This window comes from Equus przewalskii, chromosome 13 (assembly GCF_037783145.1).
Source record: "Equus przewalskii isolate Varuska chromosome 13, EquPr2, whole genome shotgun sequence".
NCBI lineage: Eukaryota > Metazoa > Chordata > Mammalia > Perissodactyla > Equidae > Equus > Equus przewalskii.
The window spans coordinates 41,704,446-41,728,136 of NC_091843.1; the positions used below are offsets into that span (position 1 = coordinate 41,704,446).

The 23,691-nt window shown below is 38.7% G+C and overlaps 1 protein-coding gene across 2 annotated transcripts; it reads left to right on the plus strand.

Annotated features, from left to right (window-relative positions):
- Positions 1-6,905: 6,905 nt before the first annotated feature.
- ZCCHC10 (zinc finger CCHC-type containing 10) lies at positions 6,906-22,911 on the plus strand. Of its 2 annotated transcripts, XM_070571058.1 has the most exons (4): positions 6,906-7,051; positions 16,339-16,500; positions 20,343-20,384; positions 21,038-22,911. In XM_070571058.1, the coding sequence occupies exons 1-4, from the start codon at positions 7,011-7,013 to the stop codon at positions 21,303-21,305; spliced, it is 513 nt and encodes a 170-aa protein (XP_070427159.1). In that variant the 5' UTR covers positions 6,906-7,010; the 3' UTR covers positions 21,306-22,911. The 2 variants fall into 2 exon arrangements, with proteins under 2 accessions (XP_070427159.1, XP_070427158.1); XM_070571057.1 differs by lacking the exon at positions 20,343-20,384 and having other exon boundaries at positions 6,930-7,051.
- Positions 22,912-23,691: the final 780 nt, after the last annotated feature.

Sequence of the window (23,691 nt, forward strand, 5' to 3'; positions counted from 1 at the left end):
ACCTAAAGTGGACAAGATTTACAGATGCTGGTAATAATTGGAAATTTGAGGCAAATCTTAACAATGTCCAGAGTCAATTCAAATTTTACCAAATTCTCAAAAGACTGACACCAGATGGTGCAAAAGAAAGTCTTTACAGCAAATTTACTGATAGCAAGTACAAGAAGAGGATCTGTTGACAACTCCAGAGCCTGCCTTGAACATGAACTGGTGCTATACAAGTGCTTCTTACAGACAGGCAAGCTTCCCAACCCGGAAGTGCTCTTAGGCTGTAAGTGCTTTTTGTGGAGAAGGGTTATCTTGCCATTCTTCTTCATAAAACACACGACGTAAACTGAATCTTGCTTTAGTATTTTTCCACTTGGCATTCTAGTGAAAAATGAGTTGAGGTATATGTTTGGAAGTAGTTTGGAGAGTTTGGGGTTTTTCACTAGCAGCACTGGTCACTCGGAAAAAAATTAAGCTTTTTTCAGTTGTTTTATCTATCACAGAAAAGAGCATTTGATACTATAAAATATTACTTGCTTCATACTTTTTAAACCTTAAGATATATTTTCACAGATGTTACCAAATTTTTACAAATGTTTAATCCATATACACCTAAGGACCTAAGGTAAATTTTGTGTTTTTCTGTAGTTCCTCCATTCACCAAAGGTAAAACTTTAAAAGCCAGAAACTGGGCCGGCCTGGTGGTGCAGCAGTTAAGTGCACACGTTCCGCTTCTCGGTGGCCCCGGGTTCACCAGTTGGATCCCAGGTGCAGACATGACACCGCTTGGCATGCCATGCTGTGGTAGGCGTCCCACATGTAAAGTAGGGGAAGATGGGCACGGATGTTAGCTCAGGGCCAGTCTTCCTCAGCAAAAAGAGGAGGATTGGCAGCAGATGTTAGCTCAGGGCTAATCTTCCTCAAAGGAAAAAAAAAAAAAGTCAAGGGGCCAGCCCAGTGGCGCAGCAGTTAAGTTCGCATGTTCCACTTCTCGCTGGCCTGGGGTTCGCTGGTTCAGATCCCGAGTGTGGACATGGCACAGCTTGGCATGCCATGCTGTGGTAGGCGTCCTACATATAAAGTAGAGGAAGATGGGCACGATGTTAGCTCAGGGCCAGGCTTCCTCAGCAAAAAGAGGAGGACTGGCAGTAGTTAGCTCAGGGCTAATCTTCCTCAAAAAAAAAAAAAGTCAAAAACTTACGAAATAATTTTGTCTAGACTGAATAGAAAAGGTGAGTCTATGTGAAACTCAAATTTTCAAAAAATAAATATATTCTACAGGGAAAGTAATACCTTTTGTAGGTGCTAATGACAGTTATAAAGAACTATCAGAATTCGAGATATAAGAGAGCATCCTCCCCCTAAGGGCCAAGAAATGGGGTTGGGAGTGGTGCGGAACTGGGAAATACAAAAAGCCGACACCTCCATCCCATTCCAGATGGACCACTGTGGTGGTCGAACTCTCACTCCTCATGTCTCTTGTGCAGCATTTGCATTGTGATGTGTCAAATCACTGAGAGAATGTTCTGTCTTGATCGAGTGGTGGGTGCATCTTTTGTGGTTACACAGTTGTATACGTATGTCAAAATTCATCAAACTATATAGTTAAAATCTCTGCATTTTATTGTATATAAATTATACCTCAACTTTAAAAAAATATTACATATAAATGACCTAGCACAGTCTGACCCTCAATAAATGTAGTTGCTAAAACAAACAAAATCACTGAGAAGCAAAGATCTACTAATGCTGCTTCGGACAATTTAAAATTTCCCAGATAAATATTGTCTGTGGTATTTTAAAATGTGTTATAATTAGTTAAGGTTCAGTTATGGATATAAGACGTATCTACATTTCTCAAAAGAGAACCTCAAACATCTCCTATAAATAGTGGATGGTAATAAGCATTATTTTTTTAATCTCTATTTTCAAGTTTTTCCATAATGAAAATGGATTACTTGTGTTAAAAAAGAAGGGAGGGGGGTGTTTCCAAACTATTGAACTCAAACTAGAATAAAGTCATTTTAGCCTCGGGATCCACATCACAGGGAAGGTGCAGTGGAGGGGTGGGCAGCCAGAGAGGTGCGATGAATGGGGATATGTCTAGAAGAAATATTAGAACATCATTCTGAATTTCACATGAACTTTAATAGAACAATCATCATCTATGTGACTTGGCAACTAAAATGTTTGGATTTAGAGCACAGACGTTTATCATCCTCACCAAAAAAGGGAGTGAGAAAGAGAGCCGAGATGGGGATTTTCATTTCAGCTAGTTTTCTCTGCATGTGCTATATGACATTTCTAAATGTTTGGCCACATGTAGGCCTTTGCAAAACACTGTGCTACCTCTCTAGCTGTATCAGATATGAAAAATTTACATAGAAAGAGCTTGTGGAAAGGTCCTGTCACAGGATATAATGCACATCTTTTGTATTTTCTGCTCATCATTCATCATTCCTTAGGTAGTCCTATAATCTTCCTCATTCTAGTGGGCTGCTAATTGTGAGATCTTACCCCAGACTAGAGGGATGGGCATATCTCAATAAGAAGTCAAGCAAACTCTTACCAGGAGCTTTATTGTTGAGATGAGGCACACAGGTACCACAGGGAGTTGGACCTGGTCATCTGCTGGCAGTAACCTAAAGAAGTAACACACAAGTTCCCAGGACTAAGATCTGGACTTTCCTGGTTCAAGACCTTCTCAAGGCTGGGTGTGCAATTCTTCCTTCTGCACTATGAGCTAGCCAATAAACTGCCAATAAATTCTTTGTTTAGCCAAAGTTTTGTTTTCTATTTCTTGCAATTGAATCCTAAATGATATAAGGGAAGTGGTCCTATATATCTCAAAATAAAACTGGCTGGGGTAGGGAGGTAGGTGTGTAATGGAAAACCTCAGGGCTGTGGGCCTTGGATAAATCACTTAACATGTCTGAGTCTCAGTCCTTTCATTTGTAAAATGGGGATAAACCTTACCTCTGGTGATAAAGTCAAGGATCCTTTTGGGGACAAGATACATAAACCCAACTTGAACCATCTTAATCACAAAAGAGATTTACTGAAGGGAAATTATGATAATCCAAGGAATCGAAGGAGAAGACAATCAAGTATAGGTAGGTCTTTTTCTCTCTGTCTCTCATCTCTGCTTCTCTCAGCATGTCAACTTCCTTCTCTCCTACTGCAAAGAAGTTTAAGTCACCAGAGAGGGAACCTGCAAATCTTGGACTCACAACCACACAGATTTGTGGTTACCTCATGAAGCTATGTCACAGCAAAGTGTTGCATCAAGGTGCAAGGACTCTGAGGAGCCCAAGCAGCTGTGTCTGAAGATAAGAGAATGTGACATAACTTTTGAGTATTTCATTTTCAAGCCTTCTTGGAAAGTGGAAATAATTGAGGAAGACAGCTCTCACCCCATGCCAGGGAGCTTCAGGCTCCACTCTCACCCCTAAGCCCAGAGGTGGATGGAAGAGCCGTGCTTTTTTCATTTGGAGAACCAGAGCCTCATCCCCACAGAGGCCCAAAGGCACTTCTGCCATTTCCCTTGCATGGCCACTCCTTTTTACAAAAGAAATGGTCTCCCTGCTCTGAAGCGCTCTTTTATTTAGCCAAGGTAGTCAAAGTCTCTTATCCTACTGGAAGGAGAAGAACTCTTTTTTTGTTTGCAAAGGCACATGAAGGAAAAACCCCACAATTGATTTTGCACCAGGATACAATTTTACAACACTGAAGTGTCCTCAATAGTTACAATAACTAGTTTTAAGACATAATGAAAGGGTAAAAAACTTTAAAAAAAAGTTTTTCTTTTTTACGCAATAGCCACCAATCTTCAGGGAAAAGTTGATTCTGTTTTCCAGGAAAAGTGGGAGGGTCCGTCCTCTCCCCTTTCTGATCCTGCTAGAGCTAGTTTGCATTGCTCTCAGTCTCCCAATATCTTGTGAAAACACTTTCACCAACTTCTGGTGCAGGACGAGCTACATAAAGTATAGGGCTCAGTGCAAAATTAAAATGCAGGACTACCTGTTCCAAAGTTATTAAGAATTTCAAGACAGCAATAACGGAGCATTCAACCAAACGTGGGACTTTTTAAAGCATGGGCTCTATGAACTGCATAGTTTGCCTGACCTCGAAGAGGGCCCCATCTGTGCTCAGCTCTCTAACCACAGGTGCTCATGAACAGGCCAGGGTCAGGGCAGGAAACAACCATCCTGACCAAACGTAACCCAGTCTAGAGAGATGCAGCTCCCTCTCCAACACATGCCTTTTACATCCCTCCCTCCTTCAGTTCTTTGAGACATCTTACGTAACTGGAAGACACTTGGGGAAGGTTTTCCTAGAATAAAGGTATAGTCTGCTTAAAGACTAGTAAAGTGTTCATTCTTGCCATATAGAAATTACTTGCAGCTTTCACAAGAGTTTTTAATTTTGTCAGCTTCTACTCACTAAGGTATACAAAACTTAGCATCTAAACGTTAGCCTGGGCCCTCTGGACAAAGCTGAAGGTCCCACAAGCCCACGGCCATCAACGGGAAACAACTATATTGACTTGGTCTTGCACTGAAAAAGCAAGTTATTATGGTATTTTGTGTGTCTGGCCCCTATGTTGAACTCTCTAGGAGCTTTTAATGAATTCTTTAGGGTTTCCAGGTGTATAACCAAATCATCACAAATAATGTCATTTGTTTCCTCTTTTCAATTCATTATATCTCGTTCTGTCTCTTGCCTTTTCACATTTGCTACAATGCAGTTTCTTTTAAAATTAGTTCACAAATAAATCAATATTTTTTGAGAAACTTGAAAATTTGAGAATAAAGCTATCTAGGGAAATAAATATCTAGGAGCAATAAAGAAAACTGAGGAAAAAGAAAGATTACTTAGGAGGGACTTGCCTTAACAAATATCAAAATATCCTATAAAACCACGGAAATTAAAACTGTGAAACAAATACTGGCACAAATTGATCTTTGGAAGAAAACAGAATGTCCAAACAAACTAAATTTGTACATATTTGGTACATGATAGAGTGGCATTTCAAATCAGTAGAGAAATGATAGATTATTTAGTAAATGGTATTTCAAAAACTAAAAATTAGGAGTAAGAATATAACCATAACTGTAATTAAAGAATTACAGAGCCAGCCCTGATGCCCTAGTGGTTAAAATTTGGCATGCTCCACTTCAGCAGCCATGGTTTGGTTCCCAGGGACAGAACCACACCACTTGTCTGTCAGTAGCCATGCTGTGGTGGCAGCTCACATAGAAGAACTAGAAGGACTTACAACTAGAATATACAACTACATTCTGGCCCCTTGGGGGGAAAAAATTACAAGAAAATATTTTAATAACCTGGGATATAAAAGGCCATTGTAAGCATGAGCCAAATCTAAAACCCCATAAAGAAAAAGATTTTTTAAAATGCCTATATAAAAAAAAGAAAAAAATGGCTATATAAAAATTTGATGCCTCTGTACAGGGTAAATGATCACAAAATTAAAAGACAACAGACAAAATAGGAAAAATACTTGTAAAATATAAAAGAAAGGGTTTATATGTAAAATATTAAAAGTTGCTACAAATCAATATTAAAAGGCTAAGAATCCAATAGAAAAATAGACAAAGAATTTGAACAATTTGTGAAAGAAGTACAGTCTTCAACAATCATATGAAAGGTATTTAACCTCATCAATAATATATCATATTGGCTTATCAGATAGGCAAAAGTTTAAAAGTTTGACCATTGTCAATTCTAGTGAGAAAGTAGGTTTGGGTACAACCTATTTAAAGGACAATAGGTAATATCTATCAAAATTAAAAGTGCACATATCCTTTGACCCAGCAATTCTACCTCTAGGAAGGAAGTCATCCTACAGAAACACAGGTAGGTGCTTAAAAATCTGTTCATTCCATCTTTGTGGTAAATGGTCTAATTGTTCAACAATAGGGATAGGGTACTGGTTGGATAAACTGTGGAATATCCATGTAATCCATATAAAGTAATACATAAAAAGAATTAGATCTGTATGTACTGATATGAGAGAAGATGTCCATAAAGACATTGAGGAATGAACTAAGCAAGATGAAGAACAAAACGGTTGGTAAGATTCCTTTCTTTAAAAAAATAAGATGTGCTGAAAGGTCACATGACATCACCTTCTCTAACTCCCCATGGTAAATTACTCTTTACCCCCTTACCCTGAATCGTTTTTCTTTAGAGTATTTATGCTCTTTGGACGTTGCCTTTGTTTACCATCTGTAGAAAGCTCCACGTGTACAAGGATTTATTTATTCAGTGCTCAATCCTCAGCTCCTAAAACATTTTTGGTGTTCGATTAATTGAAAAAAATGAATGGGGACTCAGAAACATATGTACATATATATTTCAAAAAGTTATAAATGTTTCAAAGAAGGTGGATTTAAGGGAATACAATCTCCATGCTCCAACACTAAGTGCTAAAATATCCTAAAATCATTAATATCTGTATAATCTTTTTCCAGTTAACAAAGCAGCTTTACTCATATAGCCTCATTTGGTCCTTGTAAAACTCCCTAAGACATACATAAAAATAGAAATAAGTAACATATATCGTTTGCTAAAGTCAGTCTTTCAATTGATGGTCCCAGTCCTGTTCTACTCATTCCTTTGGATTTTGCTCTCCAGACTACTTATAGTTTCCTGAACACGGCACAGTTTTATTCATATATATATGAATATATATTCATAAAATATTTTTTTTTCCTCACTTGAGAACCTTTTCCTCTGCCGCTCCAGTCAATTTACGTGTACCCATCCTTCAGAAGCCTGTACAGGCCGGATAAAGGCCTCACTTCTCTTCCTCCAACTAGAGACCCACACAGCAGGAGGAACACACGAGCCCCCCCACCCCCAGCTTGCTCCAGAAAGTGCCCCGACTCCCGCGGGGCCCACCTGGCTCCGCCCACGCCCGCAGCCACAGGGGCTCGAAGTCCCCGCCCCCTCCGAGGAGTTTCCCAAAACCCAGCGCGGCAGGCGTCCGCCGCGCTAAGATGGCGACTCCCATGCATCGCCTCATAGCCCGGAGACGAGCGTAAGTGAGGGCCGCGGTCGGGCCGCGGGGCGGGCTGGGGGCGGGGAGAAGCGCGTCAGCCGGCGGGTGAGCGGGCGCCGGGATGAGGGGCCGGTGTGGGATCCTCAGTGGGACCGGCAGAGGGAGGCCATTTTTTCTCACACGTCGCCTGCTCTCGAGGGGCTCGGGCCCGGGCGTTAAGTTTGGTGGCCACGGGCTAGGGCTTTCGTGGGAGACGACTGCGTAAGGTCCGCGGGGCAGGACCCATGGGGCTCTGAAGAGAGCCCCGCGTTTGGTTCCCGCGAATGGGACACCCAGGAGTTGGTCCCTAAGTGGTTTCTGCCCCTTTGCCCACCCAGCCGGCCACCCACTCGTGGCCGGGGGAAGCCTGAAGCCCTGAGCCGACACCCCCGACTCCCGCGACGTCAACCTTCAGCTCCCTGAGCAGCCTCCAGCCCCGCAGGCTTTCCTACCCGCTTCCTCTCGCCTTCCGTGGGAACAGCCTGACGACAACGCCGACTTTTCTTCCAAGCTGTCTGCCCACTTTCTCCCATTCATTCTCTTCACTAAATGTTAGTTTATTTATACCTGCTGCTCTATGCCAGAATCTGGGTCTAAAGAAAAAGAGGTGTTCAAGACAGAGTTCCTGCTTTCAGGGAGCTTAGGCTCTAGCGGTGGAAAGAGTTGACCGGCTGGACATTTTAAGTAAATACAATTGGTGATAAGAGCTTGGAAGGAAATAAGAGGTGATGGAAAAAGAGAAAGGCCCAGGTTGAGTTAACTGGACTGGAAAGGCGTCTCTGAAGAGGTGGCATTTGAAGATCCACCGAAAGAAAGCCCGTCATGGGGCCGGCCCGGTGGCGCTGCGGTTAAGTTTGCGCATTCCACTTCGGCGGTCCAGGGTTCCCCGGTTCGGATCCCGTTGTGGACATGGCACGGCTTGGCACACCATGCTGTGGTAGGCGCCCCACATATAGGCGCCACTTTTTCATTCTCTCAGCATTTCATGTCATCACCATTTACACGTCTATAATATATTGCTTACAGTCTGCTAGCATATATATATTTCTTTTTATATTTATATTTTTTATCCTAAGATCCGTGTTCATTCTATTCTCCCTCCATTCCACTCTACCTCTCATGCCTGATGAGGAGAGTTCCTTGAGCATAAGGATAAAGACTTGGGGTCCAAGTAGTATGCTTGGTGGAGGAAGAAGGCTTTGAAGTCAGACAGTTCTGAGATCAAGAATGGAGTGATAATAACACTTAATGGGGGCGGGCCGGTGGCGCAGTGGTTGGATGCGCACGTTCCGTTTCAGGGGCAGGTCTGGATCCCGGGTGTGGACATGGGACTGCTTGGCAAGCCATGCTATGGTAGGCGTCCCACATATAAAGTGGAGGAAGATGGGCACGGATGTTAGCTCAGGGCCAGTCTTCCTCAGCAAAAAGAGGAGGATTGGTGGCAGATGTTAGCTCAGGGCTAGTCTTTCTCAAAATAATTATAATACTTAATGGGCATGCTAAATGATGTCACCAGGGTCTAACTCTCAGATTTGCCCTTTGGATGTTGGTTCTATACTTGGATAGATTCACTCCTTTGGTCCCAAGATGGCTGCAGTATCTAGGATCCTTCATATCCTCTCAGCTTCAAGTTGATGGCATCTCATTGATCTAGATTGGGTTACATGCCCAACCCTGAACCAAGTCTGTGGCATTATGAAGCTCTGATTGACATATCTCGTTTTCGTCTCAGCACAATCAAAGAATGGATCTCTATAAACCAATGATGTGCTGGGTGGGTAGGTCAGAGGAGGTGATGAATGCCGAATTGTCAGAACCAACTAATGTCCACTGTAAATATGAAGTGAAAGTAAGACTTTTAACACCTAAAGGATGTTGCTCTTTCTTGTTTTATAAGTATTAGAAAGTTAAACAAATGTTGCATTTCTTCAATATGCCTGTATTTGGTATGGGAGCTACACAGAAGTAAAAGACAAATCTTACCTTTAGGAGCTTCTGATCTTGTTGGGAAGAAAACATAGGATGTATGATAAAAACTGTCATGGTGTGCAGACTGTAAGTCCCTGGGGAGTCAGAGAAGGCGAGCCTTTAGGGGCTAGGGGAGTCCAGAAGAGTTTGGGAATATTTTGAGGGTGGGAAAGCAAAAGAGGAGCCTTTACTTTTCATTTTATATTCATCAAAAAGGTTTAATTTTATTTGTAAGGAGCATGTATTACTTCCGTAATAACAAATTTTACACTGTTTTTAAGTTAGTTTTGGGAAGTGAGAAAGTACTATGGTCATTATTTTTAGAAGTCTTTGGACTAATAGAGGGAAGAGGGAAATAAAAGAAAAAAAGAGAGAGCCTAAATTTGAACTGCCCATTCAGCAGATCTTTCAGGGACCTAACTTGAAATCAGTTGAAATGAAAGTATTTTCACATTTTTTTTTCTTTTGAGGAAGATTAGCCCCGAGCTAACTTCTGCTGCTTATCCGCCTCTTTTTGCTGGGGAAGACTGGCCCTGAGCTAACATCCGCGTCCGTCTTCCTCTACTTTATATGTGGGACACCCACCACAGCATGGCTTGCCAAGCAGTATGTAGGTCCGCACCCGTGATCCAAACTGGTGAACCCTGGGCCACTGAAGCGGAACGTGCGCACTTAACCACTGCGCCACCTGGTTGGCCCCTATTTTCACTTTTTAAATTGTAATTACATCTACTCACGTGAGTAGATGTAGAATCTTGGCACTATCTGGGGTCATTTCTTCTACTAAACCCTCTGCTGGATTCCACTGCACTCTCTTCAGTATCCAGAGGAATATCTGACTTTGGCTTGAAGACCTCCAGGAAGGACATACTCACCTCCAGTAGTAACCTGTTACATTTTTCAAATTTATCAAAAAGTTTATATTGAGCTGAAAGGAAAATAATATTTCTGAAGCTAAAACCTGCTGCCTTCTGACTTCCCAGCTTTTGACCTAAGCTGTGATTTCTGTCAGTTAAAAACCCTAAGTGTTTTCCACTTGAATTGCCATCAAGTCAGGCTTCTCCTGTCTTGTATTGATTTTCTGGACTTAAGTGTCAGACTTACTTTTGCCCTTGTTAAATTTCATCTTGTTAGATTCGACACAGTTCCAGCCTGTCAAGACTTTTTTGGATCCTGATTCGGTCATCCATTGTATTAGCTCTCCCTCTCAGCTTTGTGTCAGCTGCAGGTTTGATAAATATGCACGTCTGTGTCCTCACCCAAGTCATTTATAAAAACGTTGAACAAGACCAAACAGGCCCAAACCCTGCAGCTCATCCCTGGATACCTCTCTATATCTTTGCTTCAACCCATTCAACAGCACTCTTTGTCCATGATGTTCAGCTATCTACCTAATGGTTCTGTTTTGTTCACAAGGATATTGTGAGAGACTTTCCCAGATGCCTTATTGAAATACAAATGCCTAAAGGCAGTAAGGGTATTAGTCTGTAATGATATGATACCTAGTGATCATGACTTTTCTTTCTGAATGGATTTAGTAAATACAGCCAGAATTTTGCCTGGGGTAGATGTCAAGTTCACTGATCTAGTTTGTGGAATCCACATTTGCCTACTTCCAGTGTTTCAGCACCACTCCTGTTTGCCAGATTTCCTCAGATTACCAGCAACAGTACAGCGGACTCACCTGGAAAATCTCTGGTATGTTGGCAAGCAATCACATTGGCCATGTGTCTTAAACACATTCAGAATGGATGAGGGCTCTGTTACCCATTCAGGTATCTTGAACTTCAGTTTTACTCTTCTCATTCTTCATATAATTATGTTTGAGTTAAAACTGAAGCAAAATAAAGATAATCCTGCTTGCTGTCTTAGCCTGTATAATGACAACACAGGTGGCCCATTTTGCCTAGCATCCCAAATAGCCTATCCCTTTTTTGATTCTGTGTGTTTTAAATACAACTAAAACAACAAAATAAAACAATTTTCCATGTTCTTGATATTTTTCACTAGTCTCAGCTCATTTTGGCAGGAGGCTTTTAGATATTTCTCATAGCCCTTTACTATTCTGGACTCCTTAGTTACAGGTTCCTTTTTTTTTCTTCTGCTTTTTCCCCCAAAATCCCCCCAGTACATAGTTGCATATTTTAGTTGTGGGTCCTTCTAGTTGTGGCATGTGCGACACCACCTCAGTATGACCCCACGAGTGGCTCTGTGTTGGCGCCCGGGATCCGAACCAGCAAAACCCTGGGCTGCCGAAGCAGAGCATGTGAACTTAACCACTTGGCCATGGGACTGGCCCCTATATGCTCCTTTGAAAAATATCTTTTAAAATTTTGTTTTATGATTTCACATGCAATCCGTCTTCAACGTAGTAAAGTTAAAAAATATAGATAGGGAAAAAAGTATTATAATCCTACCCCAACAATAAGCATTGTTTACATTTTAGTATACAACCTTTTAGGCCATATTTTACATTTTAAATAACCCCATAGTGTTCTTTATGGATATACAATAACTTTTTGGCCATTTCCTTTGTTGTGGGATAGTTAGGTTTACTCGTATAAGCCATATTGTACTTCCTATAATAAATAATTCTACAACTAAAATTTTGCATATATTCATTATTTCTAGATCAGATGGTATGGACATTTTTCTAAAGTCAGATTTATTGAGGTTTAATTTGTGTGTAGTAAAATTAATCCTTTTTAATGTACATTTTTATGAGTTCTGAGAAATACTATGTGTATAGTCGTATAACCACCACCAAAATCAAGATATAGAATAATTCTATCACCTAGAAAATTCCTTTGTGACTCTTTGTAAGTCAGCTCTTGCCCCCTCCTCAACCTCTGGCAACCACCGATCTTTTTCTGTTCCTGTAATTTTACCTTTCCAGAATGTCATGTGAATAGAATCAGACTGTAGCCTTTTGAGTCCAGCTTCTTTTTCCATAGATAATGCCTTTGAGATCAATCCAAGTTCTTGCATGTATCAATAGTGCATTCTTTTTTTTTTTTGTTATTGTAAATAACATTCCATTGTATGGTTATAACAGTTTGTTTATCTGTTCACCAGTTGAAAGACATTTTGATTGTTTCCAGTTTTTGGTTATTATGAATAAAACTGCCATAAACATTTTTGTATAGACTTTTGTCTAAACATAAGTTTTCCTTTCTCTTAGGTAAATACCTAAGAGTGGGATTGCTGGATCATATAGTAAGTTTATATTTAACTTTATGAGAAACTGCCAGGGCCACCCGGGTGGCACAGTGATTAAGTGCGCATGTTCCACTTCAGCGGCCCAGGGTTCACAGGTTTGGATCCCAGGTGCAGACATGGCACCGCTTGGCAAGCCGTGCTGTGGTAGGCATCCCACGTATAAAGTGGAGGAGGATGGGCACGGATGTTAGTTAGCTCAGGGCTAGTCTTCCTCAGCAAAAAGAGGAGGATTGGCAGCAGATGTTAGCTCAAGGCTAATCTTCCTGAAAAAAAAAAAAGAAAGAAAAAAAGAAACTGCCAACTCTTTTTCAAAGTTCATCTTTTTGTGTATGGTTGTCCAATTGTTCCAGTACCAATAGTTGAAGACATTTTTCACCACTGAATTTCTTTGCACCTTTGTCAAAAAACAGCTGTCCAGGAGCTGGCCTGGTGGTGTAGTGTTAAGTTTATGTGCTCTGCTTCAACGGCCCACAGTTTGTAGGTTTGGATCCTGGGCACGATCCTATACACTGCTCATCAGGCCATGCTGTGGCAGCATCCCACATACAAAATAGAGAAAGACTGGCATAGATGTTAGCCCAGGGACAATCTTCCTCAAGCAAAGAAAGATGAAGATTGGCAGTGGATGTTAGCTCAGGGCCAATCTTCCTCACCAAAAAAAAGGTAAATAAAAATAAAAAAACCTTGCTTCTCTTTATACTTTTGCCATCTAACTGTGCACTAGAGTTTAATTTTGCATGTCTTTGAACTTTATATGGAATCAGACAGTATGGATTCTTTTGAGTCTGACTTATATCTAAGATCCATCTAAGTTAAATTAAGCTGTAGTTGTTTCATTTTTATTACTATAAAGTATTCTACTGTGTTCTATACTGCAAATTAACCCTTCTACTTTGCTGTTATTTCCAATTTTGAGGATATTACAAATCATTGTGTTAAGAATATTCTTATACTTCTTCTTCTTCATCTTCCTTTCTTGCACAAGTCAATTCTAAAGCCATTAGGTGGTGTAGAGCAGGGTAGGTGTCCGTGCAGAGGGTTGACCTGGCCTTGGAATATTAGAGCTGAAATGGGATAAGGAGGGCATGCACATGGTGTGAACTAGCTCGCAGAGTCAGCAGGGTGCGGAGGGTACCTAGTGGAGGGGGGAGGTCCAGTGCCCAGTGTCATATCCCTAGCAGGGCAAGGGGGGTGTCCACACAGGAGGGCAGTTTAGTACAAGTTGTCCCCCTAGTGGGAAGAATATTCATATAGGGGAGGGGAGATGTAATTTGGTATGGGATGTCAGAACCTAAGTAAAAAAAGAAATGTGTCCATGTGAGGGGTACTGGCATGGCAGTGGGAGTCAGAGCCCAAGCAGGGTGAGGAACATGTACACGTGGTGGGGGGAGGGGGGAACAGCGAGAGGCAGAGCATCAGATCCCAAGTGGAGTAAAGAGGGCATCTGCATGGGGGAGGGGGCAGCAGTGGCAGCGGTGGGCAACTGGTTACGTAAGAAGAATTGACCAAATGAGTAAATTTATTAAGGATAATGGGAGCCAGATTTCTCACTGGAGAGGGACGTATGGAGAAGGAAAAAAATAGAGTAAGCCTTGTGAAGTTGGATTGGAATTAAAGATATTGCTATGAATTCATGGTTTTCAAAATACATAATTAAATATAGATGTAAATATATGTATTTAATACATGGATAGGTGTGTGTCCTAGTTCTGTTCACTGAGAGTACCTGGGGGACACCAGCATCTCAGTAACAGTGAACACACATGCACCCCGATCTTGACTCTAAATATCATCAGGCTGATTTCAGACTGGGACAGAGAAAGTATAAGATGAGCCTGGAATTTTTTGTTGTACTAGAAAGTAAGGAGATGCTCAAAGAATGAAGGAGCCATGTCAAAAGAATACAGAGTCCAGCTTGAAACAATTCCCACTGACCAAATGTTCGTCAATCTGAGCACCAAAATAAATCATGGTAATGGATTATAACTCATTGAATAAAATGAAAAACATGAGTTTATACTGATAGGTGAATAAATGAACTCAGAATTTAATGAGCAAGATATTTATATACTTTCAAGTACCAACCTACAAAGTACTTATTAATTACTATGTTAGTTATCAATTATAGTTGTGTAACAAATTACCCCAGAACTTAGTGGTTTCTAATAATAAACATTATCTCATAGTTTCTGTGGGTCATGAATTCGAGAGTGATTTAGCTGAGTGGTTCTGACTCAGGCTCTCCCATGTGGTTGTGGTCAGGATGTTGCCAGGGGCTGCAGTCATCTGAAGACTTGACCAGCCCTGAACTTATTCACAGGGCTATTGGCAGGAAGCCTCAGTTCCTTACCACATGGAACTCTCTAGAGGCTGCTTGAGTGTCTTCATACATGGCAGCTACATAACCTACTCTTCAAAGCCACGTTTCATCACTCTTTATTCTGTTCCTTAGAAGCAAGTCACTAAATCTAAGCCACACTCAAGGGGAGGGGAATCAGTCTCCACTTCTTGAAGTGAGGAGTATCAAAGCATTTGTGGACATAATCTAAAACCACCACTCTTACAAAAAGAAAAAAAGTAACTTTACAATGGCAAACTCTGTTATACTCTCCTTAATCAAGGTATCAAAGTGAACATCATCAGTAATAAGACAAACTGAAGTCTCATGTCACCTGACAAGAATACAGTGAGAGTAACACAGCATGTTTCTGTTATGTTCCTGCCAAAGATGCATGGCCTGAATCCAATCACGTAGAGAGATCAGATATGGTAGCCAGCCTCCAAGATGACCCCAATGATCGCTGCCTCCTGGCATTCACATTCTTGTGTAGTCTCCTCCCACATTGTACCAGGATTGGTCTGTGTAACTAATAGAATCCAGCAAAAGTAATGGTATGTCATTTCCAAGATTAGGTTATAAAAGATTGACTTCTTTCTTGGTCACTCTGGGGAAAGCCATGTTGTGAGCAGCCCTATGGAGAAGCCAATATGGCAAGGAACTGAAGCTTCCTTCTAACAGCCTTGTGAGTGAGCTTGGAGGTAAATCCTCCAACTCAAATTGAAGCATGTTCTACAAAATAAATGGCATGTAATCTTCAAAAATGCAAGGTCATGAAAAGCTAGATACAACTGAGAAACTCTTTCTAGACCAAAGAAGGCTAAAGAGACATGACAACAAGTGCAACATTGATGCTGAACTGGATTTTGCTATAAAGAACATCATTGGAACATTTGATGAAACTTAAATGGGATCTGAAGATTAAATAATAGACATGTATCAGCATTAATTTCTTGATTTTAATGGTTACATTGTTATATAGGAGGATAGCATAGTTTATAGTAAATATACAGAAAATATTCTGGGTTGATGAGGCATCAGGTTGGCAACTCACAAATGATTCAGGAAAAATAGTTCTTTGAACTGTGCTTTCAACTTTTCTGTAAGGTTGGATTGTTTCAAAATTTTTAAGAGCTAAATGAAGGAAAGCAATATTCTCATACATCTTATCTGGTATAGTTGTGCATGGATTTCTATTGCATAAATACCTACAAGTGGAATTGCTGGATCATAGAATATGCATCTCTTCAACTATAGTAAGTGTTTTTCAAAATGGTTGTACCAAATTGCATTAGTACCGGCGATGGATGAGTGTTCCTCTTGTTGTTTATCTTTGCTAACATTTGCTATTGCCAGCTTTTAATTTTAGTCTTTGGTGGGTGTCTGGTGGTATCCTATTGGAGTTTTAATTTGCTTTTCTTTGGTTAGTAATGAGTTTGTAAATATATGAAAAATATTTTGACTGTGTTTTCTAGTTCTGAGCTGAAGAGTTGATCTGAGTTACCTAGTCTGCCATTATTGGAATAGAATTGAGGAATGAAGATTTGAACTCAATTCTGTCTAACTCTAAGGTCCATACTCTTAACCACTTACTATACTGCCTTGTGATTAAATCTAACTTAAACCTTGTAAAGTGTAAAATGATGTTTTGAGCTGACCATAAAAGTAAATATCGTTTTACACTTTACATTGTTTATTCTTTTCAAGGCAGAAGACATCAAGTCAAAATTTTAAGGCCTGTATTCTATTTTTTGCTCTTTAGTGAAGCAAATAAGCAACATGTAAGATGTCAGAAATGCTTGGAATTTGGACATTGGACTTATGAATGCACAGGAAAAAGAAAATACCTACATAGGCCTTCAAGAACAGCAGAGCTAAAGAAAGCTTTAAGAGAAAAAGAAAACAGATTATTATTACAACAGAGGTAAGTTGACATGTAGCATCCAAAGGAATCTTTTTGATTTATATTTATAGAACTTATTAAGGGACTAAATGTCTCATGGTGGATATCCAGATTTAGGTTATAATACTAGTGAATATTTAATGAGTGCTTACTATGTGCTAGCCATTGCACTAAGGTCTTTACAAGTATTAGTTTATCTAAGCATCGCATCTATACATGGTAGGTACTATTCTTATCCCCATTTTACATATGAAGAAACTGAGGCATGGAGAGATTCAGTAACTTGCTCAGTGTCACATAGCTAGTAAGTGGCAAAGTTAAGTGTTACACCGACCTGCCCGTCTCCAGAGTCCATGCTCTTAGTCATTTTGCTTTATTGCCTCAACTGCCAATGAGATGGCAACGGAATACGGTGAGGTCAATTACATCAGCTGATGTGGAAAGACACTCAAGGTAAGTATCCGAGATACTTATATTAAGTATTTAAAAAAGGTAGAGAACAGTATATATAATATGCTGTCATTTATGTTAAAAAAGAAGAAAAAGAGAATGTTTTTTTTTTAAAAATGTAAATGATTGATAATAGTGGTTCCTTTCTAGAAGGAAAACTGGATAGGAGGGAAACTGGAAAATTGTTATTTACCCTTTTATGTCCTTTGAATAAAACTTTTAAAGTTCCTGTGAAATAAATAAGTATACTTGTTTCAGAGAAACTGAAGTAAGAAGGTGTTGGGTCTACTTAATGCTACAGATTAGAAGCAGCATCTTCATGAGGACTGTTAGCTATTTAATAGTGTCTTAAACATGTGGACTTTCAAGGCAGCAGTCTTCCAATTTGTGAACATGAAGGCTTTTCAAGGGTTATGCAGGAATAGATGGATAGTCAATTTCTAGATCATCAACATTCATATATATTTGTTCCAAAAATAAATCCACCAAGAACTTGCCTACTGGTTCTACTATTCCACTTCCCCTTTTCCAACAACCCTTCTCTGATTTTGCTAAAGAAAGGCATACCTCTCATCTGCCTCTATAATCTTACCTTGGTGTATTATCCTCATGTGTAAAATCCTGGAGATGTTTCAAAATACTGGTGTTTGTACTGAAGAAGTGAATGCCTCTAATTATTGGAAGCAAATTCTTATGTAAATTTCCCCCCCCCCCCCCCCCCCCCCCGGGGCGGCCTCATGGCACTGCGGTTAAGTTCGCACTGGCACGTTCTGCTTCTCGGCAGCCTGGGGTTTGATGGTTCGGATCCCGGTTGCGGACATGGTACCACTTGGCAAAAGCCATGCTGTGGTAGGCGTTCCACATATAAAAAAAAGTAGAGGAAGATGGGCGTGGATGTTAGCTCAGGGCCAGTATTCCTCAGCAAAAAGAGGAGGATTGGCAGTAGTTAGCTCAGGGCTAATCTTCCTCAAAAAAAAAAAAAAAACTTTCCCAGTAAAATTGAAGGAGGACCTAATTGAGTTGTCAATTTAAAAGTGTATTGTAATGATACATCATTATGTGATTCGTGGAATATAACATGGGAGAAATTTGAAGAATTGAGTAACATTGCTGCAACAAAACTCTTTCTATTCCTGTCTACCTCTTTAGGTTAGCAAGTTTTCTCAGGATTAACTCTATTAAAATTAAATATAGGAATTGAATTAATGCTGAACCTTGTCACAGTCTGTAAGATCCATGGATATATAAACTAGAAAAAAATTCAATATCATTAAGAGATGTATTTCCAATAAAATTATTTTTATGTATAATGTTATTAAAGTTTATAGTATATTTTTGCATTGTTTTAATCAACTATATGGTAATAATGATAATGATAACTCAATTCAGAATTTTTAAATACTTAAACACATCATCACAAGTGATTAAAAGATACAATTTCAAGTTATGTCTATATTTTTATTGCAGAGAAGTATCACAAGTGATCACTAAAATTTTCAGGCATAAAAATATGTTAGGATACATTCAATGCAGAAAGCAGAATAACAGTACAAGTTCAAAGAGGAAAAAAGACTGTGAAAGTATCAACTGTTAAAGATAAGATTGTCTGTCTATTTTTTTAAGTGAATTATGATAGGTAACAAATTATTGTGGCATTTACTTTCCATTGGATACAATGATCAAAGTGATATAACAGTTTTCTTTTTAAAATATCAAGATACAGGGCCGGCCTGGTGGCGCAGCAGTTAAGTGCTCACCTTCCACTTCCGTGACCTGGAGTTCGCTGGCTCGGATCCTGGGTGCAGACATGGCACCGCTTGACAAGCCATGCTGTGGCAGGCGTCCCACTTATAAAGTAGAGGAGGATAGGCACAGATGTTAGCTCATGGCCAGTCTTCCTCAGCAAGAAGAGGAAGATTGGCGGCAGATGTTAGCTCAGGGCTAATCTTCCCCCCCCAAAAAAAAAATATATATGTATATATATATATATAATATGCCAGAGACTATACCCTTGCAAATATTGAAACTTAGAATAGGGGCGGGCCCCATGGCCCAGTGGTTAAGTTCACACGTTCCTCTTTGGCTGCCCAGGGTTTCACCAGTTTGGATCCTGGGCGCAGGTATGGCACTGCTCATCAGGCCACACTGAGGCCTCAACTAGAAGGACCCACAACTACAATATGCAGCTGTGTACTGGGGGAATTTGGGGAGAAAAAGCAGGAGGAAAAAAGGTAGAATAAAAAGTATAAGGGGAAAACATAATTTTTCAAAATTCTTTTATTAGGAATATAAGCAAAAAAAATTAAGACCTCTGTCCTAAAGAATAAAAAATAAGAGTTATGAATAATTTAATTTCAACATTTACTTTTGTTTTTCTAGTTGTATTACACAAGTATCTTGGTCTTAAAAATGTATAGAACTACATGCATTTTAGATATGGCTCTGTTGCACAAAGATTGCTGATTTTTGGTTCGGTGATAAAACGATGGAAGTGTGTGAATTTCAGTGATCATGAATTCTTGTGGTGTGACTTAAACGTACTTCTACCACTTATTTTACCCCCAAAGTGACAATTCAATAAGTAATTCCATTGTGTAAAACAACTTTACATAAATACATATTTATGTTTAAAGACTTAGGACATAAGGATAGAAGCATTATCTAGGAAATATAGAGAAGTCAAGAATATAAAAATATTAAATTTACAGGACAGTCCTATAGTAATAGAAGTAATTCTGTAGTTTGAAAACCTGATTTAGTTTACATGTTGTTTGGCAGAAATAGAGCAGCAAGCCATTTGTGTATTTCATTCAAAAATCACCAGACTATGTTCTTTATAAATATTGTGAGGGAACACAGTGTTGAAGTAGTAAGTCTCTGGTTTTTAAACAGTAAATAATTGAACATTTGGGGGACATTCAGAAAAAGAAATGGAAATGGTTATTTTAAATTAAAGGTGCTTTTCTTTTTATATGAAATGGTCATTTATAATATGACTCTGAAAACTCAAATTATAAATTACAGCTGTTGTGCTATTACTTGCTTTGTTCTGTTGTTCAGTAAGTAGTTGATTTAGCCATGTCAACCTAAGTTCAAAACTAAGAAAGAACCCAGTTGATGCATTCAGTCATCTTAACTGCTAACTTTCCTGGCTTCTAAGATACAGTTGATAACATTTGTCTTGCTTAAGTGCTGGTTAAGTTGACTGCCTATGCCATATACAGCCTACAATAGCAAACTTTCCACTTGGTTATAACAAGAAATACTGGACTCTGAGTACATGTTATAAAAGACAAAATGTTTCTCCAATGTAAAACAGTTTTGGGGATAGCAGAAGAGTTCATCTAAGCTATGTGTGATCGATCACTCTATTAACAGGAGCTTTCTCCCCCCCCCCCCCCCATGTTTATCAGCATTGGAGAAACTAATGTAGAAAGAAAGACCAAGAAAAAAAGGTATGTGTGGCTTGAGGAGTATTATATAGATAATATGTAATACTAGTTGGAGGGATGGGAAGAGTGATTTTAAAATAATAGTTATGAGATTTGGATCTGAAGTCTCTTGTTGCAATTCATGATTAAATATCATCCTGTTTTCTGATATATTTTTCTCTTTACTTGTCTTGAATTTATTGCCTTCATTTCTCCTTTTTCTCCAACTTTCCACTGTCCTTATACTTGAAAATAGTTAAAAATTTCTCTTGGCTTAGAATAGAAAATGTTATTAAACTGGTAAGAAATTCTTGACCAGCTATATCTGGTCTAAAGTAGTTAAGATTATGAAACATTTACCATTCTACATGAGGTATAAATAAATCCAGTTGTTACACTGCAACTTTATTCTAACATTATTCACTGGAGCATAATATGGTAGGTAAACTTATCTGGAACTCCATCCAAGAGAGTTAAAATGCTGAAGTAAAAAGACCTTGTTGCGGGGCGGGGGGGGGGGGTTACAACAGTTAGGCAATCCCAAAAGCATGAAATCTACAGATAACATGCTAGCAAAGCTGCAGTAGCTGCATATACATAATATTCATATGAAATTGCTTTTAAACATTCTGTTCAATGTCACCTTCCCATGCACGTAACTGTTCATTGTCTAATAGGTCTAAGAGTGTAACCAGTTCCAGTAGCAATAGCAGTGACAGCTCAGCCAGTGACTCTTCATCAGAGAGTGATGAAACGTCTACCTCATCCTCCTCAGAGGACAGTGACACTGATGAAAGCTCCTCCAGTTCCTCATCTTCCGCCTCCTCCTCAAGCTCTTCCTCTTCCTCTGATTCAGACTCGGATTCCAGCTCTTCCAGTAGCAGCAGCACCAGCACAGATAGCAGCTCGGAGGATGAACCACCAAAGAAGAAAAAAAAGAAATAGGATTGCTCCATCCATATGGGACTAATGAACTGAAAACATTAATGTGATTCTCAGAAGGGAATTTAGAATATGTTAAGGCCAAATAGGTTAACTGGTCAAAATGTCTAGAGTTTAAAAGTTTCTAAATGTTTTATGTTAGAGCATAAAGAGTATTAATAATGGAGAATATATATATATAAAGACTTTTTTATTTTAAGGGTGAACCTTGTTTTCCTTTTTTATCTTTAAAATATATCTCTAAAACTTAATCAAAGCTGAAATCCAGTAAATCTGTTTTTGTGATGAAACTTATCTTTTCTCCCTGTGAAATAAATGCCATACTTTGTTATATGTTAGTGGTATGTATCAGACATGTCTTCAGGATAATGCATCAGATTATCTGGCAGTGAATTTCTAATGCTTTTGGCTGTGTATTATTATGTAAGATTTAATACATTGTTACTATAAGCTTAGGAGTTTTCCTACTATTATAATAAATGGCTCTATTTTTATGTTTATGTTCAGAAAGTTATTCTGACTTCTTGTCCTAAATGAAAAGTTCAAGATACCTATTAATATATTTATACCTTTTGGATGGTACAAGTTTCATGTTTCTATGTTGTATTATCATTCATTTTCATCTGGTTCTTAGAGTTACCCTTTTTTGAGGAAAATCATTCTAGAGGAACCTAAAAAGGAACAAAAATTCTGAAACTACTTAGGAGTCTAATCTTGGTGCCTTTTGATAAATACAGTGTATTAGAAAAGAAACCAGTCATTTAAAAGGCTAACTTAAGTAAAAGTGATATAAATATCTTTGTGTGTTAATATGCTATAAAAATTACCATTCAAAGGTAAAGGAAAGTAGGAAGAAGAGAGGTAATTTTTACAGAAAATTATGACGATGTTGGTTGCCTTTTATTAAGATTTTTTTAAGCTTTCATAAAGATTGCCTTTTACGATTTTTGCAATTGCAGTATGACAGTTTATATGGTAACTGGTCATGTATGACAGCCTACTGGATAAATATGAATGACTTGGATTAATCTGCTGTGTTTACATACCATGTGCACAGTTGAAATCTAGCATGAAAGGTCAAAACGAAATACTGCACAATATTTCTCAAAGTTAAATATTCTGCTGTGGTGAGATTATTTGGTTTAACATCACATTATCCTATGATGTCTTTTACACTTTTTGGAAAGAGGTATCATTTGTAGAAAAATCTTGATTTGGATTAAATATAGGTTTTTAAAACTATGAATGTTGTCTTTTTATATTTTTATGAGAAAGTAGTAGAAAATTACTTTTGAAGAAAATGGGCTTCTATTTAAGTGTTGAAATAATGTATGTTGCAAGTTTAAGGAGCCTATAATTACCTGTAAGTTTTACAGAACCATCTGCTTTCAAAGATTGTAAATAAACTCTCAAACCATCGTTTCAAAGGCACCATACAGAATGTATCAGTTGACAGGTAAATTTAATAAATTACTAATTAAACACATTTTACAACGTTCATAGTCTCTATAAGAGCAATTTTAGCACTTAAAGAACTTGGAAGAGAAAAAAATGTGTACATAGGTTGCATCACTTGCGATTCAATAAAACTCATCATTTGTGCTCAAAAGCTTAAGCTCTGCTTCTCTCTGCTATTTTGCTTAATGCCAGTTCTTATTCCTTTTGAGGGTAAGGGCGTTTAAACAAATTCTAATTATATTTACTATTATAACTGTTGAAAGGTGTGCCTGGGGAAGTATAGAGGGCAGGAACTCTATTCTTTTCTAGTCACACAGTTCACTCAAAAAAGAATCAGTGGCAGAGTAGAGAGTAACTTCTGGAATTTCTCCCCATCCTGCCTAAAAATAGAACTCTGGAAGTTGAGTTCCTGGCAAATGTAAATGCATTATTTCTCAACCACAATCATGTCGAAAGGAGTCATTAGATCATAGGTTTTCATTTCACAAACATTTTGTTAGTATGACTGTACATTATAGTAATTTTGTTCTAGAGTCAAAATATGGCATTAGGCCACAAGTTAGCACTGGAAATAGAAAAAAAGTGCAGAGAAGGTGTACTTCATGGTTTTATTTATTCTGTTAGCTTTATTTTGAACTTACTGTAGATTTACAGAAAAGTTGTAAAAATATGATAGTTTCCGTATACACCTTGCCTAGCTTCTCCTCATGTTAGCATCTTACATAACCATAGTACAATGATCAGAACCAAGAAATTAATAATTTGGTAAAAGGAAACAAAAACCTTCATATTTCACCAGTTTTCCCACTAATGTCCTTTTTTAGTTCCAGAATATTACCCAGAAAATGCATTTAGTTACTTCTAAGTCTGCTACTGTCTTAACAGTTCCTCAGTCTGTCCTTGTCTTTCATGCCTTTTATTACTTTTCTGG